Source organism: Mustelus asterias, chromosome 24 (assembly GCF_964213995.1).
Source record: "Mustelus asterias chromosome 24, sMusAst1.hap1.1, whole genome shotgun sequence".
Lineage (NCBI taxonomy): Eukaryota > Metazoa > Chordata > Chondrichthyes > Carcharhiniformes > Triakidae > Mustelus > Mustelus asterias.
In genome coordinates this window covers 22,735,066-22,756,789 of record NC_135824.1, presented here as the reverse complement: position 1 = coordinate 22,756,789, position 21,724 = coordinate 22,735,066, and the positions used below count along the sequence as shown (strand labels likewise).

At 44.2% G+C, this 21,724-nt stretch overlaps 1 protein-coding gene across 2 annotated transcripts in view; it reads left to right on the top strand.

Moving 5' to 3' along the window:
• cgnl1 (cingulin-like 1) overlaps positions 1–21,724 on the top strand; it is a 172,975-nt gene that overhangs the window by 24,017 nt on the left and 127,234 nt on the right. For both annotated transcript variants that reach the window (XM_078241427.1, XM_078241426.1), the window contains exon 2: positions 18,796–20,485. In XM_078241427.1, coding sequence (XP_078097553.1) covers positions 18,821–20,485 — 1,665 coding nt within the window. In that variant the 5' untranslated portion in view covers positions 18,796–18,820. The remainder of the gene's footprint in view (positions 1–18,795; positions 20,486–21,724) is intronic.

The window sequence follows — 21,724 nt, the reverse complement described above, 5'->3', positions numbered from 1 at the left end:
GGAAGTAATTTTTTTGTTATAATTGTTAATTGTCAGGCATACAATCTTGTGCAGTGCAATAATTTGGGATGCACTACCTGACTTTAAACAGTGGAAGGATTTTATGGATTTATCAGGTGTAGAAATATTTGCATATTTGGAGGAAAAGTACAGATTTGCTTAATCCAAAAAAAAGGACTTTCACAATTTGAGAAGTTCAGGCCTTTTTTCATTAGTGGCACAGATTACAGTATAATGGATGGGTTGCATAACAAAGAGACGAACATTGTCAAATTACTCAAGCAGGACGCTCCTACACTAAAATTGTAATTGTACAAATATATTATGGTCTGAATTTTGTGGCAGGAATAATGATGAGGCTATCGGTACTCATTGTTATTGGGATGATGTAGAGATGTCGACGTTGGACTGGGGTAAGCACAGTAAGAAGTTGCACAACACCAGGTTAAAGTCCAACAGGTTTATTTGGTATGGCCTTGCAGTGTTATTGGGTTAATAGGACTGGTGCCACATTTGCAGCAAAATATCAAATTCAGGAAGTGCTGTCTGATTTGACCTGCTCCTCCACAAACTTTGCGACACTGATACCATGGTGAGATTCAACATTTAAACACAGGGCAGACTTGAATTTTATGCAGTTAAATGTACCAAAACGTTAGGCTTGTACATTAAAGTGCGCATGAAACTTTAGCAGTGGAGACTACCTCGTTAAATATGTTTAAGTCACAGGTAGATAGATTTCTGATCAGTAAGGGAATTAAGGGTTATGGGGAGCGGGCGGGTAAGTGGAACTAAACCACTATCAGATCAGCCATGATCTTATTGAATGGCGGGGCAGGCTCGAGGGGCTAGATGGCCTACTCCTGCTCCTATTTCTTATGTTCTCATGTTCTAAGTTGAGAGCTCCTTAAGCAAAACTGTGATTAGACAATATTGTGGCTAAAAGGGAAATGGTAAGAATTGATTACTGCTCAACAGCCTCCCTGGCACTGAAAATGTACTTTAGCACGTGTGGAATCTCATCCCTTCAAATTTCAATTATTGGAGATTTAAGAAAATGTTATAATTTATTGCTCTACCTTTTCTTTCTGTCTCTTTGACTTCTTCCAATCCCATCTTTCTTTCCCTTTCTTCATTTTGCGCTCTTTACATTATTTTTACATTGAGTTAAATATTCCAAATTACACTTCCCGGTTCAGATTCTGTGCGGCTCAATAAGAATGCTTCAGCGTGATTGGCTGAAGGGACACACACTCCTGCTTGCCCTGCTCTCTCAGGTACCAGGGAGGGAGAACACTTCACTGAAATGGATCTTCCACAACTAGTCCCTGGATAGCTGTAAGCGTAATAAATAGCCAGTCCATACCTTCACTGCTGTCTGTGTATGCAGATACCTCACAGGAAACACTCGAGTAATTTTGGTTTTAGAAGTTTTCTGCATTTTCCAAGAATCTTGTCATTAACAGTAAACATTGAGCGAGTGAATTTGAAGTTGTTTCGGCAATTGGCCGCTATTATTGAATGGAGGACAAATTGAACTGAGGGAACAGAGAAATTTCCCCTTTTAGCCACAATATTATCTAATCACAGTTTTGCTTAAGGAGCGCTCAACTTGGATAGTTAAGCTTTATACGTGGATGGAAAACTTCTAATGTAAAATAATTTTTCATTTCATAATTTTTATTCTTCTCTGAGATGATTCATGCATGCTGACTGTAAGCTGATCATAAGACTCTGATCACACTACACTTCACTGCACACGTAGAGGAGTCCTGGTGCTTTCTTAATTTCTTGCCAATATTTTAGGGCAGCAAGGTGGCATAGTGGTTAGTACTGCTGCCTCACAGCACCAGGAACCCAGGTTTGATTCCCGGCTTGGGTCACTGTCTGTGCGGGGTCTGCACGTTCTCCCCGTGTCTGTGTGGGTTTCCTCCGGCTGCTCCGGTTTCTTCCCACCGACCGAAAGACGTGCTGGTTAGGTGCGTTGGCCATGCTAAATTCTCCCTTAGTGTAGCCGAACAGGCACCCGGAGTGTGATGACTAGGGGATTTTCACAGTAACTTCATTGCAGTGTTAATGTAAGCCTACTTGTGACAATAATAAATAAACTTTAAAAATTATTTGTTGATATCTTGGTGCATCCTGCCTCAATGAATGGGTAATTTTCTTTTAAACATGTTTGGCCGCTATCTGTGTTTTGCTCTCAGACAGGGACGTTAGGTATTGATCAGCACAGGATTTACCTTTCCCTTACACTTTATTATTTCATGGATTGTGGGCATTGCTGACAAGGCCATAACTAAAGTACTGTGCACAGTTCTGGTCGCCACATTTTCAGAAGAGTGTGGTTGCACTGGAGAGAGTGCAGAGGAGATTCACCAGGATGCTGCCTGGAGTGGAACATTTAAGTTATAAAGAGAGGTTGGATAGGCTTGGGTTGTTTTTATTGGAGCAGAGAAGACTGAGGGGCGACCTGATCAAAGCGTAGAAGATTATGAGGGACATGGACAGAGTGAATAAGGAGCAGCTGTTCCCCTTAGTTGAAGGGTCAGTCACGAGGGGGCATAGGTTCAAAGTAAGAGGTCGGAGTTTCGGGGAGTTGTGATAAAAACATTTTTACACAGGGTGGTCACGGTCTGGAATGCGTTGCCTGGGAGGATGGCAGAGGCGGGTTGTCTCACAAATGTTAAAAAGTATCTGGATGAGCACTTGGCACTTCATAACATTCAGGTCTATGGGCCAAGTGCTGGCAGATGGGATTAGGTGGGAGTTTAGGTGTTTCTAATGTGTTGGTGCAGACTTGATGGATTGAAGGGCCTCTTCTGCGCTGTATGATTCTATGAGTTTCCACATTGCAGAAAGCAATGGCAAATCACTGCAGTATAATGCCAGTGATAATCATGAATTAATCTACTCAAAGTCCCTGGTCAGCAGTCCCCTATTAGGGCATGGTACCTGGAGGAAGAGTGCTATAGTGGTACAGCAATAGGCATGACTGTGTCTTCCTGTACAGTAATACCCAAAGAAGGAATGTAAGCAAATTTAATACATAACAAATATTTGAATAAAGGGTAGAATTGTATTTACTGCCTACAACTTCAGAGAGCTTTAGAATTTCCAGTTTGGTCAATGTGGTTGTGTACCAGGTTAAACCAGCAGTCAGTTTGCAACCCTACCCTGGCTCCTGTTATTGTTCACCACCCATCAGTGCATTAATCAAACACAGATAGGAGATTCATTGTGACTCATGTTAATTTCAAAAAGGAGATTTAGGCTATTAAATACAAATATCTAACGTATGCTTAATTTGCTGTGGGTAGTGTTGTGAAATACAAATTTGTTTCACAAATTAACACAGCCAAACCACAGAATAACAGGGCGGTTTAGCACATTAAACGTTCATCTGTTGGGTCTGGCTTTGAATCTAGCCGAGCTTGACAGGTTGAAAGTCATTCCCTGCTGACTCACTTCAGGCCAGTTTCATCCCAGCGTCTATTGGGTGCAAGTGCAGAGCACAAGCCTGGCCAATCAAAATGCAGAAAGGTAACTTGACGTGCAAATAATTCACCATAATTGTGAACCTCATTTGGAGAGACAATCGGAGAGGTCAATCTAGGAGATTAAATAAATCAAAGAACAAAAACAAAGAGAAGAACAGCACAGGAACAGGCCCTTCGGCCCTCCCAAGACCGTGCCGACCATAATGCCCGAACTAAACTTAAAAGAAAACCTTCTGCCCTTACTCGAACTGTGTCCCTGTACTCCCTCCCTATTCATGTACCCATCCAGGTTGCCTCTTATATGTTGCTAATGTGCCTGTTTCCACTACCACCTCTGGCAGCACGCTCCAGGCACCCCGCTCCAGGCACCCCGCTCCAGGCACCCACCAGTCTTTGCATGAAAAACTTCCCCCGCATATCTCCATTAAACTTGCCACCTCTCACCTTGAACCTGTGTCCCCTTGCATTGACACTTCCACCCTGGGGAAAAAGCCTCTGATTATCCACCCTGTCTATGCCTCTCAATTTTGTGGATCTCTATTAGGTTTCCCCCTCAGCCTCCGTCTTTCCAGTGAAAACAATCCTAATTTATTCAACCTCTCCTCACAGTCAACACTCTCGAGACCAGGCAACATCCTGGTGAACCTTCTTTGCACTCTCTCCAAAGCTTCCATGGCCTTCTGGTGAAAGTCATAAAGCTATAGAGTTAAATATTCCCCTGAAGTTCTTACCCTTTCGTTACCTCCCTGTCCTCCTCTAAATGCTCCATGAAACCTATCTCTCTTCCCAAACTTTAGTCTCTCTGCCTTTATATCACCTTGCGTGCGAGGAGAACAGCCTATGGTCATCTGGGACTATGGCAACTACTTTTTAAATATAAGTTGTTGTAGAGGTTAGAATTGTCATTTGCTGTAGAGGGAGTCTAATGGATTGTGGCTATCCTCAGGCTGTAAGAAAGCTTTTCATTTTTTCTGTTTAAGTTGGTACTTATTTACAATAATAAGTATTAATCTTTGGCTGCCAGGTTTTTATACATTGCACCCCTGCACACTACTAAGATTTGTGCGTGGTTCAATATTGTAATATTCCTCAGCCACAGAAAGCTTTGACTAAAAATATAGACCGAGATGGATTAATGAGCACCGTTGCCACTGTAGAGTACATTGCAGATAAATGGTTTGTTTCTGCACAATAAAAATGGAATTTGGAAAGATGATGACATTGAAAGTTGCTGCGTGGGTGTTTAAGCTGCTTTGTGGAGAAATGAATCGTAAACGCGTTTCTTTTGAGCCACAGGATATTATCAGCCAAATGAGGTGCCCTATTCCCTTGGCAACATATACTAAATAATTAAAAAGAAACACTGTCAGTTTTTAAGTAAGAGTTACTACTGTGAGGGAAGTGATTATTTTTTAAAAGGAAAATCTCTTTCCAGAGTGTATGTTTTACTAATTTTCAGTGCGCGCACGTGCAAGCTTAAAATGCACGCCGCGCATGTTTATAAAATGGTTTTGCTCTCCAAACAATGGCCCAAAGCAATCTGAAAAATAAACACGCAGGTACTGTTCTCCTGCGCCTGCTAATTCTCTTTCTCTGTCCATTGTTGCCACTCGAGACAAACAAGACATTTGGCATGCAATGCGCTCACAGGCTGCTCCTCAAAGCAGAAACCAGTCTGTCTGTCGTGCCCGGACATGAATAACTGGCCCCAATTTAATTTATTTTTCTCCAGAGGCCAGAGTCTCAAGCCCAGGTGACCATCACACTTTTGTGCGCTTTTATTCTTAAAAACAATGCGTATTGTGTCAAGTCGTGCTCAAAATTTGTAATTTCAAAAAATGTAATAAAGTTAAAGTTTATTTATTAGTGTCACAAGTCGGCTTACATTAACACTGCAATGAAGTTACTGTGAAAATCCCCTAGTCGCCACACTCCGGCACCTGTTCGGGTACACTGAGGGAGAATTTAGCAATGGCCGATGCACCCTAACCAGCACGTCTTTCGGACTGTGGGAGGAAACCGGAGGAAAGCCCACGCAGACACGGGGAGAACGTGCAGACTCCGCACAGACAGTGACTCAAGCTGGGAATCGAACCCGGGTCCTTGGCGCTGTGAGGCAGCAGCGCGAACCACCGTGCTGCCCATGTAACGTAGACACTCTGGCTGCAGAAATCCCAATGGAGGAATTCCCTCCCTAAGCTTCAGTTTTTGAGTGTGAATATCGTCGTGAATCAGTGACCCAGAGCGCAATCGCAGTTGGCATGAAGCTAGCCAGCTCCTGCTGGCACATACATGGAGCCAACGTAGAATTAAGCAGCACAGTGAAAAGGATTCCCACAGGTCCTCTCAAAATAAGGCCCCCTGGAGCAATTTCAAGACAGTAATCTAATCTGTTTAGTTAACCAGATAATTTATAAATAATGCAGACTTTGTTCTGCTGTTTCTCACCAGTTGAATTGTTTGATTAAGGTTCTCAGTTTTGTACTCCCTTCCACATTTGTTGGAGAAGGTGAACTTTTGTGTTTTAAACAAATAAAAGCTTTTTGGGGAAATAATGCCCCTGCTTTATATCTCCAGTGTCAGCGCCTAGGACTCAATCAGACACAGCACAGGTTATTTACAGAGTGAAGGCTGGTTTCCCTATCTTTGCAAATGGGAGAAAATGTTGTTGTATAAAAGCAAAATACCGCAGATGCTGGAATCTGAAACAAAAACAGAAAATGCTGGAAAATCTCAGCAGGTCTGACAGCATCTGCAGAGAGAGAATAGAACCAACGTTTCGAGTCTGGATGATCCTTCGTCAGAGCGCTGGATAAGGTTTTTGATTTGATTTATTGTCACATGCATTGGCATACAGTGAAAATTATTGTTTCTTGCACGCAATACAGACAAAACATACCACTCATAGAAAAGGAAAGGAGAGAGTGCAGAATGTAGTGTTATAGTCATAGCTAGGGTATAGAGAAAGATCAACTTAATATAAGGTAGGATCATTCAAAAGTCTGCCGGCAGCAGGGAAGAAGCTGTTCTTGAGTCGAGTGGTACGTGATCTCAGACTTTTGCTGAGGGGAAGAAACATCCAGCAACACAGTCGATCTGCTGAGTGATATATTATTGAGTCACAAAGACTGGGAAGCAGCCAGGCCTGGTTCTTGAATGAGTTGATTCCAGCCAGATTAACTCACAAGTCTCAACATTTTTGGTGAGGGATCATGGAAAATGCCCCATCATTTCCATTCCTGATCCCTCCTGGAAATACAGCACGAGTGAGAATGAATTCCAACTTGGTCATGATAGGCATGCGTTCAAATAACCCCTGGAAAGCCCATGTCCTGCTGCTTGCTTGGAGAATGACCACTTGGAAGCTATGGCATAGTCACTGATGCCCACAGAATTGTATCTCAGCATTTTAAACCAGTTTTAAGGGGTTAGAGGAAGATGGGGCTGGGTTGTCACAATCAAGTTTACTGTAAAGTAATCCTAATATCCTCTTGTGCAATTGTTTTTGTCCTTTTGTCTTGAAGATGGGCAGCATGGTGGCAGAGTGGTTAGCACTGCTGCCCCTCAGCGCCAGGGACCGGGGTTCGATTCCCGGCTTGATCCACTGTCTGTGCAGAGTTTGAACGTTTTCCCAGTGTCTGTGTGGGTTTCCTCCGGGTGCTCCGGTTTCCTCCCACAGTCCAAAAGACGTGCTGGCTAGGTGCATTGGCCATGCTAAATTCTCCCTCACACACCGGAGTGTGGCAACTAGGGGATTTTCACAGTAACTTAATTGCAGCGTTAATGTAAGCCTACTTGTGACACTAAGAAATGAACTTAAAACTTAAAGATGCTGACTCCCTGCTCTAGGGTGTTGTTTCTCTGGCATTTCATCCAATTAGCAATTATACAAGTATCAGTGGACTGTTTACAGGGGATTTCATTCAACTTCCAGATTTCAGCCAAGATGCACCGATGTGCAATTTAGTTGAAACTGCTGGATAACAGTCATAAGACACAGGAGCAGAATTAGGCCACTTGGCCCATCGAGTCTGTTCTGCCATTAAATCATGGCTGATATTTTTCTCATCCCCATTCTCCTGCCTTTTCCCCATAACCCCTGATCCCCTTATTAATCAAGAACCTCTGTCTTAAAGACACTCAATGACCTGACCTCCAGGAGATGGGTTCCCTGACCACTCCATTTTCTGTTCCCTAACCCAGTGGCAATAGGCCACGGGATGTACGACTGCCCTAAGACTGGTTACCTCAGCACAGGTTGAGGTTAAAACTCGGCTTCGTTTACGTGTAGAGTTCAGCTACTCAGTGGACAAACCTACTGAGCTGTCGGGAAAGAAAGATTCCTGACTGATGTATTTGGTGGTCAGTTCTACTGCTTGTGGTCAAGATGGGCATCCACTTCAGAGACTTGTTCATGTGTCTGCTCCATTTACACACACACTCTATGTTGGGATGTTCATGCACAGTCTATATTCATACGCAGTGTGTCAATTTGTACAACCAAAGCCCTCAGACCGTGGGATTTTCATGTTCATATCTTTTAGTGAATTCCTTTGTAGAAACAGCTTTATGATTTTTGTAAAATATTTACTTGTCATCATTGTGAGTTTTTACACTGAGAGTTAAAACACGATGGCACAGTGGGTTAGCACTGCTGCCTCACAGCGCCAGGGACCTGGGTTCAATTCCTGGCTTGGGTCACTGTCTGTGTGGAGTCTGCACATTCTCCCCGTTGTCTGCGTGGGTTTCCTTCGGGTGCTCCGGTTTCCTCCCACAGTCCAAAAGACGTACCGGTTAGGTGAATTGGCCATGCTAAATTCTCCCTCAGCGTAACCCGAACAGGCGCTGGAGTGTGACAATTAGGGGATTTTCACAGTAACTTCATTGCAGTGTTAATGTAAGCATACTTGTGACTAATAAATAAATAAATAGACCTGGAACACTATGCTCCTGTCTGTGGCGCATTGGTTGAATGTTTCCATGTTGGGATTTGAACCCGCGCTCCCAGAGCATTATCTTGGGCCTCTGGATTACTAGTTCAGTGACATTATCACTATGCCAAACGTCTCCCTCAATAACACAAGTTATTTAACTCCCAAAATTAATGCATGCCATTCACAAGTTGGGAAAATAAGGGATATTAATCAACCAGTACAGTTTCAGACAGGACTGACCTGATCTGTGTCCTGTCTTTCCTCCAGTCTCAGCATAAAAACAGGATGCTTCTGCTGCAGACATTGTTTCTGGGTCTTTTGAGCATGTTTGAAGTAGATTTCCTCATACTTGTATTAAATAGCACGTGTCGGCATGGGTTTCCTCCAGGTGCTCCTGTTTCCTCCCACAGTCCAAAGATGTGTGGGTTAGGTGCATTGGCTTTGCTAAATTGCCCCTTAAGTGTCCCGGGATGCGTAGTTTAGGGGGATTGGGCCTGGTAAATATGTGGGATTACGGGGCTAGGGCCTGGGTGAGATTGTTGTCGGTGCGGGCTTGATGGGCCGAATGGCCTCTGCCTGCACTGTACGGTTTCTAATATCCAATCCCCACAGAAAATACGGTTGTCCTTCTGATGTGTTTGATATTTTTTAAAGCTCTCTGAACTCCATGTTAAATTACAGTAATGCATTTAAGAATATTTTTTTAAGACCGTGAAGAATCTTTGCAAATCTCAGAAATGTCAGCTGTGGCTCCGTGGTCACGTTTCCTGTTTCTGAGTAAAGGTTGGGCGTTCGGATCTTGTTCCAGAGAATTGAATATGTCGATTCTGGGCAAACACTCCAGTTCAGCACTGAGGGAGAATCCCACTGTCTGATGTACTGTCTGAAAAGAGGTTAAATTGAGGCCACTTTGGGTGGCTGTACAATTTCCTATGGCACTATTTGACAGTGGAGCAGAAACAGTTCTTCCTGCTATCTTGATCAATATTTATTGCTCAATAAACAGTAACAGGGCGGCACGGTAGCACAGTGGTTAGCACTGCTGCTTCACAGCTCCAGGGTCCCGGGTTCGATTCCCGGCTCGGGTCACTGTCTGTGTGGAGTTTGCACATTCTCCTCGTGTCTGCGTGGGTTTCCTCCGGGTGCTCCGGTTTCCTCCCACAGTCCAAAGATGTGCGGGTTAGGTTGATTGGCCAGGTTAAAAGTTGCCCCTTAGAGTCCTGGGATGTGTAGGTTAGAGGGATTAGCGGGTAAATATGTGGGGGTAGGGCCTGGGTGGGATTGTGGTCGGTGCAGACTCGATGGGCCGAATGGCCTCCTTCTGCTCTGTAGGGTTTCTATGATTTCTATGAACTAAAATGCTAATTATGTGTGGCCACTATTACATCATGGAACCTTGCTGTGCACAAGTTGCCTGTGCTGATTCCTAAATTGTGACAGTGACTACACTTCATGAGGTACTTGGTTGGCTGTCAGCCCAACTTTGGGAAGTCCTGAAGCTGTGGGGCCTTAGTCAGGTCCAGGAAATAGTCAAAAGAGGGGTGCATACAGGCAAATTAGGAAGAGGCCACTTGGTCCCCAGAGCCAGCTCTGCCATTTAGTAAGATCATGGCTAATCTGATTTTAACCTCAACCCCACATTCCTGCCTACCCCCAACTCCCCATAACCTTTCACCCACCTTGTTAATGAAAAACCGATCTCGTCCTGCCTTAAAAATATTCAAAGACTCTGTTTCCACTGCCCTTTGAGGAAGAAAGTTCCAGAGATTTGCAATTGTCGAATCCCTACGGTGCAGAAGGAGGCCATTCGGCCCATCGAGTCTGCACCGACAACAATCCCACCCAGGCTCTATCCCTGTAACCCCATATATTTGCCCCGCTGATTCCCCTGACACTAAGGGTTAATTTAGCATGGCCAATCCACCTAACCCACACATCTTTGGACTGTGAGAGGAAATCCAAGCAGACGTGTGGAGAACGTGCAAACTCCACACAGACGGTGACCTGAGGCTGGAATTGAACCTGGGTCGCTGGCACTGCGGGTCAGCAGTGCTAACCACTGTGCCACCGCGCCACCCACTGAGAGTATCCTGAGAGAAAGATTTTCTCATCTCTGGGTGGCACAGTGGTTAGCACTGCTGCCTCACAGCGCCAGGGACCCAGGTTCAATTCCTGGCTTGGGTCACTGTCTGTGCGGAGTCTGCACGTTCTCCCCATGTCTGCATGGGTTTCCTTCGGGTGCTGCAGTTTCCTCCCACTGTCTGAAAGACGTGCTGGTTAGGTGCATTGGCCATGCTAAATTCTCCCCCAGTGTACCCGAACAGGTGCCAGATTGTGGCGAGTAGCAGATTTTCACAGTAACTTCATTGCTGTGTTAATGTAAACCTGCTTGTGACACTAATAAATAAACTTAACTTAAATGAGTGACCCCCTATTTTTTAACAAAGTGACCCCTAGTTCTAGATTCTTTCCACATCTGACCTGTCGATGCCTCTCTGGATCTTAAAGGTTTCGATCGCATCGCCTCTCATTCTTCTAAACTCTAGTGGATACAAATCTAACCTCTCTGACCTTTCCTCAAACGGCAAACTGCTCATGCCTGCTGTTAGTCCAGTAAACCTCCTTTGAACTGATTCTAACACATTTACATGTTTCCTTAGATAAGGAGACCAGTACAGTACACAATACTCCAGATGTGGTCTCACCAGTGCCCTGTACAACTGAAGCCTAACCTCCCTACTCAATTCCCCTCACATTAAACTACATTCTATTAACTTTCCTAATTACTTGCTGTACCTGTCGACTATCCTTTTATGATTCGTGCACTGGGACACCCTTTCCCTTAGCAGCTCAGAGGTCTGCAATCTCTCACCATTTTAGTAATATGTTTTTATATTCTTCCTGCCAAAATGAGCAATTTTACATTTGCCCACATTTATATTCCATTTACCAGATCTTTGCCCACTCACTTAACCTATCTCCATCCCTTTGTAGCTTCCTTACATCCTCTTCACAATTTACTTTTTAACCAATCTTTGTGTCATCACCCTGCTGGGAGTTCGGAACTGCGGATGGGGGGGGGTAATTGTCAGGGGGGGGGAATTGGTGATGGGGGCTGGCTGGAGAGGTTGGGGTGGGCTGGGGGTGGGGGGAAGTCGGGGTCGGGGCTGATCGGGGTGGCGGGGGGGGGGGGGCGGCGGGGGAGAGAGGCAGTGTGTGGGCTGAGGGGGGGGGGGGGTAGGGGTGGAGCAGAGAGACAGCGTTGTGGGGTCGTGGGGCTGGCCAGCAAAGTGAGAGGCTGTTGGTGTGGGGCCATTGCGCGTGCGTCAATCTCGGCACTGACAGATCGGCGCATGCGCAGTGGCCTGCTTAGTGCGCTAGTTTCAGCCTCTCCAGCAAGAATGGGCCCCGCCCCCTGAAATTTTATATTCGCGCTGGTGGCCCCTGCAATGCACAAAGTGTGGGAGATTCTTCTCCGAACTCCCACTGAGAAAAGCAGCGTGAATTGCTCCAATTTTTCCGCGAGTTCGACACTTAGAATTTTTTTGGGAGAATTCCACCCATTGGCTTTGGAAGGAGTTTAATTTGGAAGGAGTTTATTACTTAACCCTAATTGCCCATGAGAAGGTGATATAGCATAGACACACCAGAATGTAAGCAGGGCAGCAAGGATTACAACATGAAAAGTGATCACATAAATTAAGAGGTGTTTTGATTTTTGGTTTAAAAAGAGAAAATAAAGAATTGTGGCTCGTATTTAGAGGGATAGAACTGAAAAGAGTGCAATTGTCACTCCCTTTGAAATTTGGTATTCTTGCATCTGTCCTGATGAGTGCAAAGTGAAAAGCTTTGACAGCATGTCTCTTGTTTTTTCAGCAATAATTCTTTATCCATTGTGTTTATGCAACTTTCCCTTCATTGCATTTAAGCTTGCTCCCTCAGCTAGTCCTTGTGGAAGGCATGTTCCACATTTCAACCACTTTCTGGCTAAAGAAGTTTTTCTTGGATTTCATATTGGATTTTTCAATGACTATCCTTATATTTACGGCCCCTCTGGTCTTCCCTGCAAGTGGGAGCCTGTTTTCTATGTCTACCTATAAAAAACCCTTTCATAATATTGAAACTCTCCATCTGATCATCCCACAGCCTTGCATTCCCTGGAGAAAAGATCTGCAGCCTGTTTAACCTTTCTTGACCTCAGATCGTTATCAATCTAGTAAATCTTTTTTGCGTCTTCTCTACTGCTATATTTCTTACGATTTGGAGATGAGAAAAGGTTACTGTGTGGTCCAGTGAAGGTTCAATTCAATTTTAGCTTAACTTTGCCCTTTTCCATTCTACCCCTTTAATGAAATCCAATTCTTTATTTTCTTTTTTCTCAATTCATTAATACGTGTTGCTACTTTTAGGGATTTGTGTTACCTGTACCCCTCGATCTCTCTGCTGTTATACCCAATTTAGGCACTTATTTTCCAAGGAGCATGTGACTTTAATTTGATCTATTATTGTCACATGTATTGGGATACAGTGAAAAGTATTTTCTTGCGCACTGTGCAGACAAAACATACCATTCATAGAGTACATAGGGAGAAGGAAAGGAGAGGGTGCAGAATGTAATGTTACAGTGACATCTAGGGTGTAGAGAAAGATCAGCTTCATATAGGGTAGGTCCATTCAAAATCTGATGGCAAAATCTGAAGGAAGAAGCTGTTCTTGAGTCGATTGGTACATGTTCTCAGATTTTTGTATCATTTTCCCGACGGAAGAAAGTGGAAGAGAATATGTCCGGGGTGCGTGGGGTCCTTGATTATGCTGGTTGCTTTTCTGAGCCAGCGGGGAGTATAGACGGAGTTGGAAGATGGAAGGCGGTTTGCGTGATGGACTGGGCTTCGTTCACAACCCTTTGTAGTTTCTGCCTTTCAAAATGTGCCACTCAATGCCCGGCTGATTCCTGCTGCTAAGGATGACAAATGAAGATTGGTCATTTAGACAAGATAATGGAGGGCCTGTTTGGAGAACTTCCAGCAAAAGTCATGATTTTAGAAGGGGAAAAAGGTGTACCCTATTCCATTTTATGGTCTGTTTGTACTTCTTTTGCATTGATTCTTGTTGAACTAATTCTGGTGAAAGTATGTATTTTCTCTCAACATTTAACCAGTTTATTTTGTTTCCTCTTTATCTTTATAGTCATTATTGCATGTCAGAATACCCTGATGTATTTGACTACAGTTATCTGTTCCCACTCTAATCAGGTTGTGGGTCATGCTCTGTTAAAGATTAGCAGATGAATGTGCGTTTTCTATAAACAATGTTTGGGTTGCTGGCATACAGAGCAGTCCCAGTTCTTTACTGGGAGGTGGGGGATGGACGCTGACAGTGTTGCAATCAGTGAACAAATGTATTCTGTGTTGTGAATGTACAGCAACCAATATTCAACAATATAATCGTTTGGTAGCTAAGTATGTACGCAAAGAAATTGTACGTGGTCGCCCAGATGGAAGAGAGCCATTCTGTGGTGAAATTTGACACAGGACAGCTCTAATGATAATGAGCAGTTATCAACATCTTTCCTCTTCTAGATCCTCATTTTGGTGTTTCATTGATAATGGGGGGAGCACGGTGGCACAGTAATTAGCACGGCTGCCTCACAGCGCCAAGGACCCGGGTTCAATTCCAGCCTCGGCTCACTGTCTATGTGGAGTTTGCACATTCTCCCCGTGTCTGCGTGGGTTTCCTCCGGGTGCTCCGGTTTCCTCCCACACTCCAAAGATGTGCCGTTAGGTTGATTGGTCATGCTAAATTGACCCAGTATCAAGGAGATTAGCAGGGTAAATATGTGGGGTTATGGGAATAGGGCCTGGTTTAGATTGTGGTCAGTGCAGACTCGATGGGCCAAACGGCCTCCGTCTGCACTGTAGGGATTCTATGAAAAGTTCAGTAAATAATGAACAGTAGAATTATTATATACATTCATTGTATGCAGCCATGTGCTTTAAATCCTCCAACCACAGTAACTGAGTTTTGACTTTAAAATGTATATTATAGAAAGGAACGGTGGCGCAGTGGTTAGCACTGCTGCTTCACAGCGCCAGGGACCTGAGTTCAATTCCAGCCTCAAGTGATTGTCTTGTGTAGAGTTTGCATGTTTTCCCCATGTCTGCGTGGGTTTCCTCGGGTGCTCTGGTTTCCTCCCATAGTCCAAAGATGTGCGGGTTAAGTGGATTCGCCATGCTAAATTGCCCCTTATTGCGCAAAGGTGTGTAGGTTAGGTGGATTTTCCATGGCAAATGAGTGGGGTTGTAGGGACAGGGTGGGGAGAGGGCCGGGATAAGGTATTCTTGTCAAAGAGTCGATGGGTCGAATGGCCCCTTCTGCACTGTAGAGATTCTATAAAGGAAGAGGGGCAATCATTGAGGTTAAATGGAACTACACAAGATGGCAAACTACATTGGGGTTAGGATGGCTGTAAGCAACAGATTATGGCAGAAGGACATGGAGATGAAAATAGTTTTTCTATTTTTAAAATCTTTTCTTCACAAAATTTCCATATTTTTAAGCGCTTTTATATTTTAATCAGAGGAGCCTGGAGCCAGTGCTTAGAGTTAAATCCATTTTCCATGTCTAATTGACAGATTCATAGCTCCAGGTGTAACTGGGTCTGAGGGTCTGTTGACTGAATGTTTGGAAAATCAATTTAACTGCGTAAGTAGTGAAAGCTGTCGCACTGACTTGGGACCCCAGAATCCGAATTAAGAGAACATGTGGAAGCATCTTTAGTGCACAATTGGTAGCTTTCTATTGAAATAAAACTAAGAGTATTACCACAAGCTGTTCAACTATCCCTGGACTAAGGTTGTATGAAGACCTTCAATTTTATTGACACAACTCAGTAATGCAACAATTTGCTCCTGTGCCATCAGCTTTAAACAGGATGGTTTGAGTTAAATGTGGTCCCACAGGATTTACACTGAGGGCTGTCCCCTGCCTGGTGAATACCGAGTGATCTTTCAAATTCCTTGTTTGTGCTGATGGTTTTCCCAAAGTTCACCTGAGATTCAGGAATTCGAGTTTCGCTCAGTGCCTGAAACAATTTCAAAGGATTTATGATGGGTAAAATCAAATTACTGCGGATGCTGGAATCTGAAACCAAAAGAGAAAATGCTGGAAAATCTCAGCAGGTCTGGCAGCATCTGTAAGGAGAGAAAAGAGCTGACGTTTGGAGTCCAGATGACCCTTTGTCAAAGCTTTGATGATGGGATGTTTGGGGAGAACCACAAATTTAAATTCTTTGCCATATGCGCGGCAGGCAGCTTTAAGATTGCCATCCGTGCTTGGAATGCAAAATGTGCCACAGATATCCCACAAGTTTCAGTTTCTCTACTGAACCTTTCCCCAAGTTGGCAACAACAAACAGACAAATGCTTGAACAATTATAAAGTAACTCACCATCGAGTGGGTCCAAGTCTTTGTCTACACAGATGAAAAAAACGATGCGGAGAATTTCCCTTTTGCGAATCTTCGGGCTGCAGAATTGAAATCGACTAAGTCTAGCTTTGTATAAAATGTTAAAGACTCGCTTTTGCATTTCCTTTGTCTATGAAACCCCATTGCCAGTTGAGACATTTTTATTGCAATTTTGTCTCAATCACAATTTTTTCACAATAAATTCTTCCAGCCATATTAGTCGTGCAAGCTGCTGGTGTAAACTTATGTTTCAGTGCATCTGCGGGTTGATGGTGGCAGGGTAACCTCTCAGCTTTACATCATCCAGCTCCTTAGCCTAGTATTGCAGGAAGACTATCATGTTTCAACCAATTCTACATCTCTGATTATGATTTATCTACAAATATAATAGTAAATAAATGCATTAATGTAGAATTACAGGCAGAATGTATGACTTTGAAAATGGGGACTGATTTTGTCTGCAAGCCCTGGTCCAGGTACCCCACCCCCAAACACACACATTCCACAGACACCCACTTCACCGGAACATTTGGTTCTGATTCCCAATGCCCAGTGCCAAGGGAGGTTTATTTTATTCATTTGTGGGACATGGGCATCACTAACTGGCCAGCATTTATTGCCCATCCCTAGTTGCACTTGGAGGGCAGTTGAAAGTCAACCACATTGCTGCTACTCTGGAGTAATCACATGTCGGCCAGACTAGGTAAGAATGGCAGATTTCCTTCCCTAAAGGACATTAGTGAATCAGATGGGTTTTTCCGACAATCGACAATGGTTTCATTGTCATCAGTAGATTCTTAATTCGAGATATTTTTTATTGAATTCAAATTCCACCAACTGCCGTGGCAGGATTTGAACCCGGGTCCCCAGAATATTAGCTGAGTTTCTGGATTAATAATCTAGCGATCATGCCACTAGGCTATCACTTCCCCTTGACTAGGAAGAGAAAGAAATAGAAGTGCCTGAATTATTAGACTTCAATGGATGGGTTGCCACATTTGCAGGTTAGATGCCTCGTAACAGTCATAGAGTAGAATCATAGAATCCCTATAGTACAGAAGGAGGCCATTCGGCCCATCGAGTCTGTACCGACCACAATCCCACCCAGGCCCTATTCCCGCAACCCTCATTTACCCTGCTAATCCCCCTGACACTAGGGACAATTTAGCATGGCCAACCAACCTATCCGCACATCTTTGGAGTGTGGGAGGACATCAGAGCACATGGAGGAAACCCACGCAGAAACAGGGAGAACATGCAAACTCCACGCATACAGTGACCCGAGGCTGGAATTGAACCTGGGTACCTGGTGCTGTGAGGCAGCAGTGCTAACCACTGTGCCACCATGCCTCCCTTATGTCATGGTCATTACAATTTTTTGTCCAAGGGGACATGTAGCCACTTTAGTGTTAAGGCAGAAATGCCAGTGTCTCCTCAATCATTATGAAGTTGGCGGTTTAGAAATTTGACCCCACCTCCGTTCACTTCACCTGAATAAGTTGCTCAATGAGCCTGAATAATTGTCCTGAGAATGTAGTCAGAATGAATTACTGTATTGAAAGAAATACTCTAGTGATCCATTTACTTATTCAGTAGAAAATTCTGCCACTGTCATTTCATTATTTTGCAGAGTTTCCGAATATAACATAACCTGTAATAAGTAAATTGGGTTTAGATATAAGGTTTACTATTACACGAGCTACTTTTTTGATTTTACTTCCCTGCTCCCTCCTCCTGCTTGACTGCTGCTTCCTTCACTGTTCAGCTGTTTAAATTGTCTCTCAGTGCTGAGTAGTGTTCCATTCAGTGTCGTTTGGAGATTAAATCGATGGTTTTGAAGAGGAAGGCAAGGAATGAACTATTCTCTTATTTGAGCTCTCTGCCCAAAGACCGGTCTGATCCACCACCCCGTGACCTGCACCATGGACAGGGCAAGGAGGAAGGTCCCAAATCCATCCCAGCCGGAGTGGGTATTAAACCCCTTGCTGTTGGCATCAGTCTAATCCACACCGGCCATTCAGCAAAACGAGCCCACTGTCACCCGCTTAACAATTGGTGCTCTGTGGTCAGACCACTTGTACAGCTATCAATTCGGAGCAACCTGAACTTTCTCCAGCTTTATCAGTGGCCAGGCCAAGGTCACCTACTTGACTCTGGCCAGGTATTTCCACACTTTATTCTCTGATTTCATCCTTCTTCCCAGCCACAAAACTGATGCTGAAGCTTGGAATCAACAACCTCAGTATTTTGTTTGGCCCAAACCTGAGCTTCAAATCATGCATTCAGTCAATCATTAAGGTCTTTGCTCGAGTCCCACAGACCACCTCCGCTCCACTCCACCCCACCCGCGGTGCTGAAAATGTTATTGTGCCTTTCTCATCTCCAGTCTCAGCCTTTCCAATTGTCTACTCATCGACATTGCAGTTGAAGTTCCACCTCCCACATCCTCTTTCCTTGCCAGTGTTTTTCAGAACTCCACTGACCCCTCCTGATATTGATTTCAAAAGCCTTGTCCTTGTTTCCAGATCCCTCCACCAGAGTCCGGATCACTCTCTTTCTGCAGTTAGTTTCAAACCTGTGCCCCTCCTTGCAACCTGTACTTTTTCACCTCTGCTTATCCGTATGTCCCCTGTCTTTGCACCACCACTGATGACTGAGCTTTCGACAATTATATGCTAATGTTATTGCATTGTTCCCCCTTTAAAAACACCCTAAAAGACCTATCTTTTCACCAAAACCTAGTAAGCTCCCTTAACAGCCCACCCTGAATTCTACCCATTTCCTCCTTCCCATAAACTAGCTGGGATGTTTTGCTATGTAATTGAAAATCGTTGTTTAATCAGTTGGTGTTCTTTTTTGTGTTTTACTGACTAATGAGATTATTTTCCAAATTGCAGTTGATCGGCTTGTGAGTTGTGAGGTATGGAGCCTTATGTCGGTGCTATTCAAGATAAACCAATGCAGCGAGATTATGGAATTCAGATCAGGTTTATCCAAGATGCACAAGAACAAGCGACCCGAGCACAAAAATCTCAGACTGCTCTCAACAAATCGGGGTCTTACGGAGTCAGCATAAGGGTGCAGGGAATTGATGGCCAGCCATACGTCGTGTTGAATAGCAACCAGGAAGGACATTTGCAAATGTTTGAGCCTCCACCTGAAAATGGTTGCTATGATCAAACTTTGTCTCAGGATGGTTTTAAAGCGTATTCCGGCCCCTACGCAAGAAGGCAAGGGGGCAGGTTCTCCAACAATGGCCACTTCACCTTTCCAGAACATCAATACTTCAACTCAGTCAAGCCATCTCCTTATCCACAGCTGCCTGTGCCAGTTGTAGAGACCTCGAAGGTCGAGGTTGACAGGAAGCACACAAAAGCCGGCAACTTACTGAATTTCCAGAAACATCCAGAAATTCTGAAGCCATACGACCCTGAGAAGAACCTCTTGAACTGCGCCAGCCAACAAAGCCTGATGACTAGCAAGCTGCCAGAAAGGAGCAAAGACAAGTCATTACATCATCTACCCAAATCTGAGTATCCAGAAAAGTTGGATATGAGACCGTTGAGTTCAGTAAAGTCCAGTGATGAGAAAGGCAATTTCAGTAAGCCCACAACAATGGAAGATCCAACCAAGAAAGCTGCTGGGCCTGTCAGCAAAAAGATTGACGCACCGAACGGCAGAAGATGTCAAAACAGCACAAGTCCTGATTCAGAAGATTCTCGGAGAACACGACCGGATTTACTCCCTTTGCGTCGGCAAGATTCCAGTGGAAGAGGTTTTGACGCTTCTAGGTCACGGAGATCGTCATCTTCAACTCCAACATCAGCAAGTTCTGACAGGCTAAATCCTTCTTACAAGCCCTGGTCAGATGATCCCGATGAAGAGCTCTCTGCTGAAAATGTAAACCGCCACGAGAACAGGAGGTACATTCCCTTCTTTCCCGGCACCGGCCGCGATATCGACTCGGGCCCTATCCCTGGGGTGGATGAACTGATTGATAAATTTGATGGGAAAAACGGGCCTCACCGGCGAGGTCGGTCCGCAAGGAGAAACCGAATTGATCCAGAAGACCGGAAGCGATCCCGAAGTGCGGACAGTGCTTTCCCGCTTGGACCGCGAGGCGATTCTGCGGGCCTCGACCAACACAGTAAAAAGCTTGGAATATCGAACGAACACTTGTTGAGGCCATCACAGTTGTGCCGTAAAAATGCTGCCTCACAGAGTTTACGAAACCCCGCTGCCAGTGATAATGTGTCAGCCAATTGTGTTTCTTCCACTGGGAGCCTTGGCAGGGGTCAAACACAACCTCCAGACAACCAGGGAAACCTGAGATTCGGTTTGATGAAGAGTCCAGGTCAGACTGAGGTGAACGGTGGAGCTACTCGTGAACATGGTGAGAGAATCTCTGGTAAATCCTCCACACTCCCGCTAGGTACAGACAATAAATCTGAAGCCAAAAAAGAGGAGATAACGTCTGTTACACAACTCAACGCTGGTAAAACAACCCCTTTCAACTTTGGGATCAGTAAGAGTTTAGATTCCAAACAGCACACTGCTCGCTCAAGCCAAACTGATCACAATTTGCAGGTAAGCATTCGAGCTGTAAGTACAAAAAGTACATTTTTAAAAAAGGATGATTTTATTCCCAACTATCATAAGAGCGATGTATTGGCAGATGGATGTTCGTCCAAAGAGTAATTGGCAACTGATGAGTTTTGTATTGGGATAGCAAATGTAAGATTTTTCATGATGGATTTAAATGTTTGGGAAAAAAATTAAACCAGAATGTGGCAACTGAAATACTTCCTCTACAGAACAGGATGTGTTTTTGAGCACTAGTTTAATATTTGACTCTTAGCCTATTTAAATAAAAGCTGTCCTGTGCCTCTATATTTGAGGTTGAAGTGTCTATCTTAACTTCACAAAAAATTGCTAGATCTGAGAGATTTATGTAGTATCTGAATACTCTAAATATGAGTAACAAGTAACCACATCTTAAGGAACAAAATTAATTTGTTTTTGTTTGAATTTACAAGCACTGCAGTTCAATAATTACTCATTTCCTCCCCCAAACTGATCTATTTCATCCTAATTATCAACCTCGTTGAGTTAGGTTGATTGGCCATGCTAAATTGACCCTGTGAGAGGACTAGCAGGGTAAATAAGTGGGGCTACGGGGAGATGGGCTGGGTGGGATTGTGGCCGGTGCAGACTCAATGGGCCGAATGGCCTCCTTCTGCACTGTAGGGTTTTGTGTGTTTCTGATCATCCTTACTCCCAGAAGTTTCATAGATGCAGGTGAGTCACCATTCCCTTGCCCAAATTGCTATTCGTTTAAGTGTCGGCCTGACCCAGCTATGACATCGAAGAGATATTGCAGCTGAGTGCCTGCCTGCGATGTCAGTGGCGGATTGTGCATGAATCTTGACAAATTTGCCTTTCTCTCTTTCCCTCTTCCTAGTTTGTTGACTGTTGCTAACATTGTTAGGATCCCAACATTCGACCCTATGGAAATTGCCTGCTTTGTGCACCATGCTAATTCGCTGACATTCATTGTAGTGTAGATTGGCCAAGAGCCCCATTACCAGACTAATTAGATGTGACTTTTCCGATATTGGTTGGTGGAGGATGCAGGGTTGGTCTTGCAAGGCTCCAGTTTCCCATCCCGTTACTGCAGTTCACTCAGCTCTCCCATTTATAAAGAGTTTTTATCCCTAAAACCCAACTGCTCACTTATTTTGTTACCATTTTATCATAGAATCCCTAGTGCAGAAGGAGGCCATTTGGCCCATCGAGTTTGTACCAACCGCAATCCCACCCAGGCCC